We start from the raw sequence: 15,763 nt of genomic DNA, 5'->3' as shown, positions 1-15,763 counted from the left end.
CAGAAAATATGTTTTCATACATCCTAGAATGACAGCTCCTTTGCTCACAGCCACAAAACCTTAATAGCTCACCATACCTCAAGCAAGTGGGGCTCAGACAGATCATGACGTTATAGCAGCTTAACACATTGCTGCACATTGACATAATCCCAGCCACTAACATCATGGTCAGCAAATGTGAGGTAGTTTTCCTTCATTGGGACTCACTTAGGTAAATGTGGTTTATACTTACCATGAGGTAAGTAAGAGCAGTCACATAGATGGTTATTGTGATTCAGCTGAGTTGTCATTAAACCCACATAATTAAAATCCTGAACTCATGCCATCTCCAACCGATGAGCTTGCACTTTGTATCAGAATTTCTTGTCACTGGTCTGTCAGACCAACCATGATCTTGTGCTCTGTACTACTAAATTTCATCCTCGTTCTTTTACTCAAATTCTCAGCTGACTTACTCCTTTCTAAAATCCCATTTTCCCTCACAGATGCTGCCTGTCACCTTAATTTCACTAGCGAATTTCACAGTCCCTCTTATACACTGTATGTGAAAATCCACACTGGGTTGACCATTGCAGAGCTCCACAGGTTGCCTCCCTCTCACCCGTTATTCTCTGCAGGTAGCCAGTTTGTAACCCACCTTTAAATTCTTTCCCCATCTGCATCTTTACCTACTGCCCCAGTAAAAAACTGCTTAGTTTCACTCAGAGTAACCACATACGGATCAAAATGCTTTATTGATCTGCTAACTAACACTAGATCTGGTCAGTCACAGCTCTGTATAGCCAAGTTTTGAAAACTTCCAAGGATGAAGACCCCACAATCCCCCTTGGCAACATGTCCCAGCACTGTACCATGTGCACAGAGACATTTTTTTTCTTTTTAAAGACTATCCAACCTCCCAAGACACCACCCGTGGTCAGTACCCCTCAATATGTTTTGTGGCACTGCTGAGAAGTGTTTGAAACCATTATCTCTGTAACACCCTTTCAACAGAAGCAGGACCAGTTGTGAACTTGCGAAGGCGATTGATACACCAGCTGCTACCAAGACTGCTTTACAAGAAGTTGGCACTCACCTTTGGTTGTACATTTGCACTTTCAGGTTGTCTTCCTTCACTAACATGCTTCTCTGACTGTATACGTGCAACTACACATAATCAACCTGCAATCAGTGAACTATACATTCAGGGTAAGTATCAGTAATACAACAGAGAGATAAACCGCAAAACCAGACCCTACAGAGTGTTAATAAACACCCATAGATTTTGAAACACCCTTCTATAACTGATCCCGAAGTGCTCTAATTCTGCACGCACACACAGAGTTACATGCATGTCTGCCCCTTCTCACAGGACGTGTGGGTTAAATGCACACACTCCCTCTTCTGGGAGTGTGGGTTACCCTAGTTGCACACCCCTCCTGTAAAGAGACGTGGGTGCTCTAACTTTATGTGCACCTGTGCAACTCCCTACAAATTGTTAATGCACATGGTAGTGAGGAAGCACCCCATGAGTTCATGTGCACAGACAAACCTGAGGTGTGGGTCCCTGCTTGTCACAGCCTGCACTGTTGCCCACTCAGCTGCAGAACAGGCAGGTCACAGTATCTGACAGGGAGGCTACTCTTGCTGGCCGAGGCAGAGGGGTGATGCCAGAGGGGTGACTTATGGCAGCCAGTGTCAAACCAGGTTTTGACAGTCAGTTGTTTCCACTCATAGGTCTCTGCCTCCTGTTACAAATCTCCATGCTTCTTTTATACTTCTTCTCACACTATTTCCTTCTTTACTTCAGAATTCCTTCTGAAGTCCCTTGGTTACTGTTTAAGTGAGCTGATGCTGGTCTTCCTCTTTAAAAGGAACAATTTTGGGCAAAGGCCCTCCAGACAGCTTTAAGTATTTAATCCACATCCCTGCTCCCAACTATTTAAATTGCCTTTCGCATCTTAATAGGTGTGGTTAACCACGTCATTTGCCAGGATGGGCAAAGAGAGTACCCACATCCCACTAATAGTGCATTTACTTTTTTTTGCAAACATGAGATAATGGTATTTAGTTTCAGAATACCATCCCACGCATGTCCACAGAGCAAAAGATTATATACCATGAAGAACTCAAACACAATTATATTATGTAAACATATATGTGTATATATATTTCTATATATTAATTTATATTAAAGTATTTTAATTTTGATTTTGAGCTTTGTGCAGGGCATTTTCTGACCTATAAATGTTATCTGTATACACAGAATGCTATATGAAATGTGGTATACCTATGAATACATAAATAAATATAGAAAGAAAAAAAAAAGGATATGGAAATGTTGTCATCTCCATGAGCCAAACAACACTTATTTCTGAATGATGTGTTTGTACTTGTCTTTCTTGTCTCTCATCAGTTACCTACATCTGTTATCACGCTTTGGAGATATATATTGTTCTTCAACATACATAGTATTTTTTTGTAAGAGACAGCTCAGTCCTACTAAGCAGTCACACCTACACAAATGACTCAAATGAAAGCAATATTTTTTATGAATACGAATGTTTGCCAGGGAACATCTGAGCACACTACCATTAAATTCTCATTTTAACTTCATATATTCTAACAGCTTTTTCTTTTCTTGTGTTCGTATAATCTGCAATCTTCAGTTGTGAGTTTTTTGCTTCACATGATGAAAATACCTGCTGTGCTGCTATTTCTTTCAGTAGGAGCCATGTGGTGACAGACCCTCCCCCCACAACATGGGATAAGCAAGTTAGTGCATCTCTCTTGTTATCTGACCAAGAATCTGCAAAAGACTACGTAATACACTAGTTTAGATCTTACTAAAAACAAAGCGAACTTTCTCACCAAGGTACTTTCAACGCTCCTCTACAATCCACAAGGCACCAGAACCAAGGCGTCACAATGAACACAGTTCAATAGCCTGTAAACATGGTCAAGTTGAATGGGTTGTATCTCACCTTACTAAACAAGTGGGCTTGCTGATTTCCATGTTAATGTGCGTAAAATAGCATCCTACTGAGAAGAAGGAAAGGTGGCAGAATTTATTATTAAGTGCACTAATAAAATGCACACTGAATTAAACAATTATGGAATAAACAATAAAATGTGTAAAGTTTTAATATTTACTATGTGAACGAGTCGACCCCATGACAGGTGGGCAAGAGGGAGAGAGCTGGGAAATACCCCTCCATTGACCTACTGAATCACAGAGTAAAAGGCAAAATTAATTGATTCAAGTGCCACATATAGTTCAACTGTGGTCATCACTTGTGACAACACGATGTCATGCAGTAGCCATCTGTAAAGACAAATACTAATATTATTTTCTGTGCAAAAAGAAGACATAGGCTACCCTCAGAACACTAACAAGTGCCCTTTCGCACACCAGTAAGAAACCCCGCAGCCCAGAGGTAAGCTCTTTAGGAAGTAGATGCTCCAAGATCAGCAGTTCCAGAGCAGAGCTGTGCTTAATCAATGGAAACACATAAGCAGCAAAACCAAAGGTCTGGCATACTACCAAAAAATGCATCTCAATTGAATTTGCAGCTTACGTTTAATTTGATCCCACTGTTGTTTTCTCTTCCTTATTATATAAAATTACACTGGAAATGGACATGTGAAGACTATAAAGAAAAGTACAAAAAACATCTTTGTCACACTCCCTCCCTCTCCCCACTACCTCCTTGCCTCATATGAACATGCAACTATACTTCAAATTAATTTTCTGCTGTTCCAGAAGAGCTATGCAATCTCCTCAAGACACAATGGTCTACAGTTTTTATAGTGCTGTTGTAAACAAAGTTGTTCATGTTTGTGCCCTACTTTTTTGTTCAGCAAAAGACAGAGTGAGAAGAATATACTTTTAGGTATGGCAGAAGCATGTAAGTCTGCTATCATAGGTTGAACTAGAGCATTTACATTCTTCTTAGCACAAAAAAAAATGAAGCAATGATGCTTTTGTTCAGCATTGCTCTTTTGTTCGAACCTCTAAGGCAAAAATGTAGAACTCCTTTGTTTTTAGTTTTTCTACCAACTCTCCAAATATCTATGTGGCTTAGGAGAACTTCCTAAAATGCTTATCACCACTTCCTTCGAAAAATGCCGGTTGGTCTGGCAGCTGAGTCAGGAATTTACCCCCAGATCCTCACATGAAAGCCCCAAGAATAATACGGACAATCCCAAATTCTGGTGTCATTCCTCATCTTCACAAGCTCATAAGCAGAAGTTTAAGGAGAGCCTGGAATGCTAAGTACCTACCTAGACTATTAAGCATTTTTTGAATAAACAAGAGGTGATGCTGAGATATTGGTAAGTTGGAAAAGGATGGTGAAGATCCAGAGAGTATTGCATTGCACTGAATAGGACTTTTAGAGCATTTTGTGTCTGGGTTTGTACAAGACTTCTTAGCTTCAAAGTGCTCATGCATCTGCATTATTTGGTGTCCTGTGGTGTGTCTCTTGTTAATAGTCAAACTTACCAAATTCAAGTTGCTCAATAATTTAATTTCATTTTTCATAGAAGTTTGTGTGCCAAGTGAAAATGCATAACTATCTATGTGTCCCCATGTATTCAAGTCCCAGCCTCCCTGTAGAGGCAATATGCAGTGGCAAGCAACTGCCTTGTTCAAAGCTCCCAGCAGCATTAGGTAAGAGAGACGAGGAGCCTGCTGGGCCTTTACAGACTCAGATGCCATCGTGGTATCTGACAGATAGGGAGTGATGCTCACTTATGTGGGTTCATCTTTGCTGGGCTGTGGAGCAAATGATCATGTGACAACACAACTCTATCTCTCCCCACACACTTGAAAGACACCAGAAGTGCTGTAAACTTTATTTCAGGACGGTATCTCACCTGCTAATGCATCTCTACTAGTCCAGTGTACCTAGATTGATACTGATTTTAGTAAGTTTCTTAAATCTTATCTATAATCTGGAATGGATTTGTGATGGGGCCCTGCATGTACCACTTAAATGACATGACTGCAGCTGTGCATTCCCCTTTCTCCTTCCAACTCCTAGGCCAGGTCAAGCTCTAGGCAATGCCTGTTTACTCTTCTTAAAATAAATGCATTAAACACCCTCCAAAACAGGGTTTTCAATGTGCTAGGCACTGTGGGGACATATAATTAGAATGCATCTGCCAAGGAGCTTGCCTATTAAAAATACAGCACTGAGCAAGGTCAGCAACTGTATTAACAGAGTTAGCTACACTAAAATGAACGTATATTAAAGAAACCAACTTTCTACCATGAGAATGGAAGCAGGTTTGCTTAATTATTTGTCATTATTAAAACAGGGGATATCAGCCATGACTAGAGGGAGAACAATATGGGGCCAATACTTGCATCATTTAAGGCAGCTCGTGCTCACAGATGTGCATTAAACAATGGAGCAAAAATATTCAAACCTCTGTCAGTCTTCACATTTCCAAAGACATGTCCTTTCAAAGGAAATAGTTCACTTGTTCAAAATTCACTAGATGAAAGACAGGAAAGCAAATAACATCCAGAGGAGGGCCACAAAAATGATCAGAGGGATGGCACATCTCTCCTGAAGAAAGGCTGAGACAGTTGGGGTTGTTCAGCCTGGAGAAGAGAAGGCTCCAGGGAGACCTTATTGTGACCTTTCAATACTTAAAGACGGGGCTAGACGTTTTAGTAGGCCCTGCTGTGATTGGACAAGGGGTAATGGTTTTAAACTGAAAGAGGGTAGATTCAGACTAGATATAAGAAGAAATTTTTTACGATAAGGGTGGTGAGACACTGGAACAGGTTGCCCAGAGAGGTGGTAGATGCCCCATCCCTGGAAACACTCAAGATCAGGTTGGACAGTGCTCTGAGCAACCTGATCTATTTGAAGATGTCCCTGCTTGTTGCAGGGCAGGGTGGACTAGATGACCTTTAAAGGCCCCTTCCAACCCAAAGTAGCCTATGATTCTATGATTCTATGTTCCTATGATACTGAATCTGAAAGCTGGTAGTCAGGGCACCTTGCTGGGACAGTATAACCTTGAGATCCTGTTGCTGTGCGAAGAACCATTCATGCATTTGATGCAGAAGTCACTGAAACAAAGAGCTGTTCCAGGGCTCTTCCATCATGCCATGTTCCTCGAGATTACATGAATCCCAGAGGACGGTGAGGCACAATCATTTGATGTATTGTATATAGTCATTCATTCAGCTTCCAAGAATCAACCCTTTGCAGTCATGCAGTCCTACTGTCTCTCTGAGATGCCTGGATTTTTCCCTGCAATATACTTTCTCATGTTCGCTTTAATGCAGGTCAGCTTCACAAAACCACTTTTCCTCAGCCATTGATTGCTGCCCTGCTCTACATATGGCACCAGATCTAATGCTCAATGGAAGCAGCATTAGTCACCTTCTCCCTTCAGCTAAGTATTTGATACTTATGTCACATTAGCTGTTTTTTAAATTCCCTCCACTGATCATGACTGTATACCTCTCAAACGTGAAGACTTCAGATGTCTCCTGAAACATCTAATTTGAAATAAAATTGCAGCCCCACTCTTTTCTAATGTCTCTTGACCATAAAGACTGAGCTTCATTTGACATTTTGGTCTTAATTATGTTTTATTAGGTATGGGATGGGTACACGCTTTTTACCTCCATTAAATCTTAATGGCTACTTTTTGCCTTTTTCTACTGAAAGAGTTCATGGAAATAAATGCGGTTAATGGACTCTGCTATTAAGTACATGTTGCTTGGAGATATAATAATGATACTTCAGAGTCTCTCCCACAATTTGCTATTAATATTAAGGAAATGCAAATTTCACAATCACATTTAAAGTCATTTTTGCTAGTCAAACTATTAAGGTTTAGTTTCAAGGTGGGAATTGTACTTAAAATTACCATCTCATGAATATCATGGAACATGACTATTTGTAATACTGCAGTAATTTCTGATAAGGCACAAAGACTTTAAAATACAGCCTATTAGGTTTTACTGTAACAGTCAGTCCACATAAAAGTGGACTTGAACCAATAAAACTAAAAACTTTTTCTAAAAATGATATACTGAACAACTGCTTTTTTGCTAAAATGTCTTTTAGTAGTTGAAGGCCACATTTGAAGTGGGCTGTACACAACTTCATTCTAAGAACTTCATTCTAAGGAAAAAACAGTTGCTGACCATATGTTCTTTTACACTTTTTAGCTTAATAACTAACCATATGGTTGCATGACCTCTAACTGAAAGTACACTTTAATCCCAAGTAGCTTATTTCATTTCATCTTATACATTTATATAGTTCAAAATAAGAGATAGTCTAATCTGACCTACATTTTACAAGATACTCCATCTCTGGGTTTTGTCCTGTAGTATGCCAAATAACTTTTGCTTGGCTAAAGATTATCATCGTTCATAAAGGCATATAGTCTTCAGCTAAGGACAAGAAGTGATGAAGAATCAACAACTTTTCAGAATAATTTGTTCCCATTGCTAACTGCCTTGACTGCTTGAAAGTGAGCTTATTTTCTCATTTTCCAGCCACTGCTTCTTTGAGTTTTTCCTCTACCAGCCTTAAACACCAAATTCAGTCAGCTGAATTTTAAATTCTTGAACATGGAATTGTTTTTGAGTGTATCTCCTCTCCTTAAAAAAAGCAGAAGACAGAAAGGAAAATAGCTACTTCCCTGGAAAGAAAACCAAAAAAACCCCAAATCTAGGATCATTTAACAGCAAAAATGGAGACAAGGTTCTACCAAAAATTTCAAGTGTTCACATTTAAAAGCCCGCATTACATCATTACATCATTCTGACAAGTTTAGTACTTACTGTAACAAATGATTGACTAAGGGTCCCCTGAAATGTTGTGGGGAAACAAAATAAAACAGTGTAGGTATTATCAATCTTTAAGCACTTTCTGAACCTCAAGTAACAAAAGTACCAGCAACTCAGTGAAGTGCTAGAATTGCAATTTCAAAAGCACTGAAGTGCAAATCTCACTCACTTGAAATGTGACTAATATCTATGCATTAATGTTGTAATGAAAACATTACCTAAATAATATTACAGTTCCCATTTTGCAGATACATAACTGAGCTGGAACACTTTCACAGGTTTACGAATAGAACCAGGCTTAGCCAATAGGGCAAAACAAAGGAAGTTTTTTGATGCCATGTACTGTTCATAGCATTAGACAACACATCCTTCAGAATAAATGAGGATGTTAAGATTCAGGCTTTATGCAGACTAATGACAGATATTCTCTGTATTTGCTATAGTTACAAAAGAATAATAGAAATACATGGATTTTCCCTATTAGGAGAGAAAAGCACAGGTGGAAATGCCTCAAGTAGAGGTAAGCCCTAACAAACTTGTAGTTCAGTACTTTTGAAGTTTTGGTGCAATTTTGAATGTTTTTCCTTTTTCAAAAAAAAAAAAAAGACAAAGACATGAAATTCAATCATGTATACAGTATGATCATTTTGTGATCAGCAGAGGAGCATCACAAATCTGAGTAAAGCTTAGTTTGTTTCGCACAAAGTCTTCCACTCATCCTGTGAGGAGATACTTCATTCTCTGAGCAATACTCTGTTTTTCTAAGCAATGCATAGATAGGCAAGGGATCTGAACAATTAAGACCTGGGATTTAACTATCATCTTCTGTTCCTTATAAATTACATTTTTCTTTAATAAACTTAGCCAAGAACTGAGCTCTTGCTGAGCATCCTGTTTGCAGAGGTCCCCATTGTACAGTATGTTTTCTGTTGCTCTGCTTTACATTTCTGTCTCTGGCAATCACTATCATGTAGGTTCCTGGTGTGGCCATGGGCCATAAATTCGACATCTAAACAAATACTGAACAAAAAAAAATCTTAAAAGAACAAAAGACCCAAGAAAAATTACCCCTTTTTTCCTTACCATGTTGAATACAGCCATAGTTAATATTATAGCAGTGGTTGTCAATGTAAGAGTGATCCGTGGCCAAGGACGATTTGCAATTATTCCAGATGATTTCAGGATCCACAACAATGAAGCTGATGCTTTCTTGCTACATTGCTAAGTGCAAAGAGTTTAAAAAAGAGAAAACAAAAATAGCTTTACTATATTTAATTACTATAAACAAGGGTGGAATTAAGAAGGCTCAAGATTGAGGGCAGCATTAATCTTGAGACATCGTACAGTAGTATTCAACTATTATATTCTCATAAGAATTACAGATCATGATTATACATGAAACTAAATGCAAATTCAGTTAAAATAACTGCCATAATATCAATTCTGTTAAATAATTATAATTTGCAAATGCCTTATTAAACATTCAATATATATTACTAATAATAGCAAATACAGAGTTGACAGGAGTGTTGTTACCTCTAATATCAGTAAAATCAAGCAAACAAACTGACCTCCCCCACCTCAATTGAAAGAGCAATATTTAGTAGCATCTGGAGGCTTCAAAATGTAAATAATGACTCTGCAAAGTCTTTGACAGAGTGGCAGAGGTCTCCTCACGCAGGATAAAGGCTGTATACATAGATATATCCCTGACAGTCGGCAAAATAGTGGGGTTTCTGTTTTTCCCTTTCATTTGTTTGGAGACTTGTTCGAGAATTCATTTTAAGTGAAAAGATAACTCAACAAAGCAAATCAACCTTCCCTAAAACTATTTAGAAAACAAATAAGCATTTCATACAACAATCAGACTTGCAATTTGACACAAAGACTATTTAGTAAATAGAAATTTTTTCATACATATAGTGGCAAAAATTAGCAACAAAAGACTCTGACTCATTTAACCTGCTTCAAGGAACACATTGCAATAGCCTCCATTCATACATGCATAGTGCCTAGAGGCACAAGATGCTTACACAGAATAAACAACGATTTGTGGCACATCCAATAAATATAAATTTTCCCAAAATTTTATCAATGAGGAGATAAGGTTGCCTAGAGGCATCTGGTGCCCTTTCCGAATGTCAATTTCAGCTATACTGAAACCTCTGTAAAAAAGGCAATGAAAAGTTAAGGAACATGACAGTCCCACAAAAGTATTCTGTTTTTAACAACTCATTTTCTCTATTTACTTAATATTATCAGAGATCACTTTACATATTGTTTTCACCCCAGCCACAGCAATCAGCAGAGATACAAGCACAGAAATTCTCTGAAATGAGAACTCAAGCACTAAAAACTACTAAATATTGAACTTAATTTACAGCACTTATCTATTAGTCCAGGTTCAATAGCTAGGGCACATCTTGCTAAATTACACTGTTACCCAGCACATGCAAGGCATTTACATGAAGGTCTTTGTCATACTGCACATAACTATTTCCCTCCCAATTACACACTATTTGGACAAGTCCACGGTATATCTAGAACTTTTTTTAAATACGGGGAGTTTTGCATACTTGATTGGACAGATTCTGAGTGAATGAAATCAGTTTCAGGAAGGTCAAAACAATAATCTGAATCTCAGGGATGGACATTAAAAAAACTCCACATAAACTCAAGGGATGTGCATTTTTGAGCAAGAAACTCCTGCTCAAATGCCTTTTTGAACTTCCAAACCTTGTTCTCCACCTCTACGTGCATAGCAAATTTCAAGATAATTTGAATCTACATGTAGATTTTAGAAAAGTTTTGTCATCCTTGCCACTTTGATAAAGTAAAAAGCACAAAGCCTAGATTGCTGCTGTTGCTACAGAAGGGGAGTGTTCAGCTGGACACAGGGAATGGATCTGTGTGAAAATGTTCATTCAGTTATCTCTCTAGTCTGCCTAAAACCTAATGAGTCAGGGAGCATGGATTTATGGCAAATTAAAACAGTCATGAAATTATGCCTTAAATTACTCTTTGCCTTTGTTATAGCACACCTGGAGCTTTGCAACAACAGTAAAATTCATAATAAAATGTATCTGGTTTAGGCCAGATAACTTATTTTCATCATTAGCTTCTTTTCTTGTGATTTCTTATCCTAAAGCCTACATTGTTCTGTGATTTTCTTGGAAGTTTAGAAATAGCTGGAATAGTTTAAGATGGATCAGGGACAAAGCTAGGCAGGAACACTGAGAAAGTACAAGGAATATAAAGTGGATAAGAAATGAAAGATAAAGCAGTACATTGTGTTCTCCCACACAGAGCTATACAGTTCAGGGGAAGTCTTTAGGATAACGGGGCAGATAATTTTGCAATGGAGCAGAGAGAAACTTCAGCTTGTGTAAAACATTATGGCATGTTTTAAGGGCATCATGGCTTTATGGAAAACTTACAGGATGTTTCGGGAACAGGACAAATGTAGATCAGGGAGGAACAAGCATAGGTAAATAGAGAAGAGAGTGGATGAAAGGAAATGCCTGAATGTAAACACTTGTCTAAATGTCTATTGCATATTCTTATTAAATCCGATCTCTAACCATCTTTGCTGTAAGTGTAGTCCTTATTCTGAGTCTACATGTGTGCAAATGCTAGCAAACTTCATGTTGGACTAGATGGCAAATAGCACAGGACGGGTGCCAGCCACTGGAGAGAGAGAGATTGCATATCCGAGGCAACTGAGGGCCTGGGTGCCAGCAGATTAATTGTGTCAGAGCAGTCCCTGGAGAGACCCATAGGCTGTGTGTGGGAGTGTGTGTGTAACCATGTGGAAACTTCAAGCTGGTAAGTAGGAGGTCTACATTCAGAGACACCCAAGGTTTGAGCCAGTCACTGTGTAAGGGGGGCAGAAGCTGGGCATGGATATTGTATCAACTTAAAGTCCATACTGAGTGACCCACAAACGTGACTGTGCCTGTGGATGACGGCAAACTTCAGTCCTCATCAGCCAGAAAGGAGGAACTAGACCATCAGTGTCATTCATATTTACATGACTGCTGCTTGCTTTTACGTGGGTGCTGTTAAAACAGTGGTCTCTCTGTGTGTCTGTGTGGTTTGTCCTGTGTGTACGGTATATGCCTGTGTGCCTATTGGGAATACGTGCTCAGCCTCATCACTGGTTGTACCTGGGACACAGTACTGACAGCCTCCCATCGCTGGGCGTGGAACAGGAGGATCCCCTGGGTCTTTAATTCCATCAAATTGGACTCCAGTGGACCAGGAAGGAGCCCTCCCCTGGCACTTGAACTCCACTGGATTCAACAAGCTCTAGCAGATCCCGTTTTCGATTTCAGAACTTTTTAAAAAACATGGCTTAGTAACAGATGCAAAACAATGTCATAAAAAAGATGCTTTCATGTTTTTCTAGTGCTAAGCAACGTAAATTCATGGTTTCCTCTGCACAAATGAACAACTTGTGTAAATTCTGAAGATAAAATTAAGTTTCACACAGAAAATCTCTGTTGAATCCCAATATCTAAATACATGAATGTTAGCGTCAAATGATGGAGACTTCTCAGACTTTCCTATTTCAAAATTAATGCTTCCAATTGTTAAATATGAACATTCTTCATTTTTTTAAAGTAATCATTGAAAAAATTACAGTACAGAATTGCTGAGATTCTTTAACAATGTCCATGCTGAGAACTGCATTTATTGCTGAGGACTGCTTTATTGCTTTCCAAGTACCTGTACACTTTTGAACAGACATATGCAACGCCTGTACCAAAATTCCTTGCAATAATTCTAAATTTCCTTTGTTTCCAAGATTTTTGATCAATAGCACCTGACTTTGCTAATGTATTTTAGCAAGGAGGAACTAATTGGACTGATTTTCTACATTTCTTTAAAAAGCTCTTTTTCTGCTTCCATTTAAAAAAAAAAGTTCTCTGGGCAAGTTTAGCACTAAGAAAAGTTCTGGAGAATAAAATAAATTTTGGGAAACAATATATCATTCAGCCAGTGTGATTAATCAGTAAAGAGATTCCATTCTTCCAGCTGCTATTGCTATAATTACAGATATTGCTGGCCCTGACCTGAAGAAAAATGTGAGTGCTGTTAGACTGCAACTTCAAAAATGAAGTTGTAGATAGTTATTTCCACTTGTAAAACAGAAGCCCACCAGAAGTCAGTGATGCATTTCTTGACCGGCTGTTTAATGCATATCTCTGAGTTCTGGAGGGGAAGGACCACTGTTTATTTATTTGGTACATCTGTCATGCCCACCTGGTTTGTTAAATAGATGATGAGTCTCTCATAATAGTAGAGAGAGCAGCCTATGTAGGTTAAGCCAATGAGGTTCCTGAAAGGGAAATTTGTGACAAAACCCTGATTCACACTAAAAATCTTTAAACCATTGAGTAGAAATTCCTTGGAAAACATGAAAGAATACACTGTTGAGCAGTAATTCTCTATGTGTATTAACAGATTTGCTGAACTTCATTTCACTTTTGAGCAGTCTAAATCCAGTCCATATATAGTACAACTGCAGCAATTCAGTACTGCTGAAAATTTAGGGAACTCCTGGAAGCAGAACTGGAGTGGTGGGGTGATCATTAAATTCAGACTCTTAATAGCACTGGCAGAACTATGCAGGTTTATTTTGCTGATTCATTAGCTTACGTCAAACAGTTTTTCTTGTAAATTTTATGTCTCATTTGCAATTTTCTTAAGAAAACGGAGAATGAGATGGAAGGAAGAAAGTAACCATTTCTAGAAAGCATGCAAGAAGAGTAAGACATCAGATCTCAGTAGCATTAGCTTCTGTGTTTATTCTAAGCGGAGCTGGCAGAATATGGTTCAGTGTTTATCATTTACCAACTAGAAATAATAGGTATTTGTAGTATGAAAGGTGACTAATGTATTACCTTTTCATCTGAACATGTTAAATCTGATATGACAGCTCAGCATGATAGTGAGTAATAACTTATTTTGAATATTCAGGTTATTAAAATGTATCCTGTGTTGTCTTTCCACACACAAAAACCTACTTCAGCATTTAACAAAATGAATGCTGTCTTTCTGAGTGAGATCAAGGAACTGGTGCAAGAATTAATTGTGACAGCTATGTTGTAGATGAAAGACAGTATTGCAAGAGCTGTCACACTTCTCCTTCACATGCTAGCAGAGGTTGGAACATCTTGCCTGAAGACCTCTTATTTACAGAAAGCCAGTGAATCACATTTTCTATAGTTCTCTTATTGTTCTTTTCATTTTGCATTCAAATACAACTTAATATTTTACTAATACTGATGTTACAAAGAATGAAATAAAGAGAAACAAAAAGTCCCAAAATTCAGATTTTTTTCACATGCTTGTTTTCACTCAGACTTGAAGAAGACACCAAAGTTCAAATCCAAAGAACTAGCTGACTGGCTGACAGTGATTACACTGACCTAAGCTTGGAGAAGAGTGATTTTTGTATAGAGACACAAGCTTATACTTTATGTACTTTCTAATGGTCCTATTGTTGATAAAAAGGACCAAAGTAATTCTAAAATGAGTATTGTACCACCAAGCTTTTGAACTCCATGGTGGCAACTGTAAATCTAAGCCAGGCATTTTGAATCATACGGAATGCATCCAGGTGAAGAGTCTACTCAATTTATATTGGATACAACTGGTTTGACAAAAGCTAGAATCCTGAATAAAGAATAACAGGAAAAACTGAAGTCAGTATTACATTTTTAATTTCACCATATTTTGCAGTGTTTATTGTCCTTCACAAAGGGTCACATTAAAATGGGCATGTGGTTCACTTCAACTGTCTCATTCAAAGGAAAGAACACAGCAGTGAGCATATATAAATATGCCTTTAGGGACTCAGAGTTCAGTCCTGGTACTTCCTGTGCTGCTTTCCTCATTCAAGAAAATGTACAGTCACTGTGTCATATGCTATTTTAAGGTAAAACATTCTCAGTCCCTCCCGTCAATGTTCTTCTATTTCACATGAACCACTGGTTCATAAAGACTCTTCATAAAGAGCCACTGGTTTTGAGAAAGAGCAAACCTGAATGACTTTTTAAAGACAGTGTTCAGGGCACTGAACTAGAGGAAGGAGTTCTGAATGCTACGTTATATGTTGACCAAGTCTTGATCTCCAAGTAAGATGCTACCACCAACAAACTGCCTCACACAACAGGAGCCCTGATCTGTGACCGTATTGCGGCACTTGCACATTATGGATATCACGTCTTAGGTAATACATGTAAAAGAACCTTCAAAACAATCTGGATGGTCTCTGCTTTTGGCCTTCTTATTAATTAACTGTAGGGAAAATTGTTTGCATATTGACCTGTTGGTATTAGGAAGCACACTCGGATATCTCTCTATTTGGAGGTAACTTACAGTCTCATCTTGGGCAAAGACATTAAAAGGCACCATTGCCAGATTTCAAAAAAATTCAAGAGAGTCTTGCTCATCAAAAAATATTAAAAGAGAACTCATTGGCGCAACAGACCTAAGAAACTTGTGGTTTTCACCAGGTTAGGCAACTTTTTCAGTTGGTCACAATCACATAGCATGTCATAAACATATAACTCAAGAAAGAGTAAGGAGAAGGATTTTTGTTACTGAAATCAGTACATTTCTACCAGTTCCTGAAGTCTGAACATAGTACTTAACTTAGTGATGATGGATTTGCTGTTGCGGTGCCTGTGCTAGAGACTCATCAGAATGACTTTTAGGTTTGATAAGCCTCTTTCATGGACCCTGCTGTAGGTGCAAAAGTGCCTCTCTGGGTTCTCCCTGCCTTCCCCCATCCCTGTTTTAATCTTAATTTAAAAGCAAAGCCTAAATGCTGAAGAAACTGAAGGGCCTTGATCTTTCATTCATATCTGCGTTAAGAGAGACACCCACATCAGAGGTAAGATTCCAGGCTGAAAATAATTTCTAAGTAGTGCTGGCGCTGAGCTGTCC

At 38.4% G+C, this 15,763-nt stretch overlaps 1 protein-coding gene across 1 annotated transcript in view; it reads right to left on the bottom strand.

The window, feature by feature from the left end:
• Positions 1–15,763, bottom strand: part of ADCY2 (adenylate cyclase 2) — a 227,558-nt gene that overhangs the window by 36,504 nt on the left and 175,291 nt on the right. The window contains exon 16 of the mRNA XM_059836040.1: positions 8,891–9,028. Within this exon, the coding sequence (XP_059692023.1) occupies positions 8,891–9,028 (138 nt within the window). The remainder of the gene's footprint in view (positions 1–8,890; positions 9,029–15,763) is intronic.

This window comes from Gavia stellata, chromosome 3 (assembly GCF_030936135.1).
Source record: "Gavia stellata isolate bGavSte3 chromosome 3, bGavSte3.hap2, whole genome shotgun sequence".
NCBI lineage: Eukaryota > Metazoa > Chordata > Aves > Gaviiformes > Gaviidae > Gavia > Gavia stellata.
This window is presented reverse-complemented; position numbering and strand designations above follow the sequence as displayed.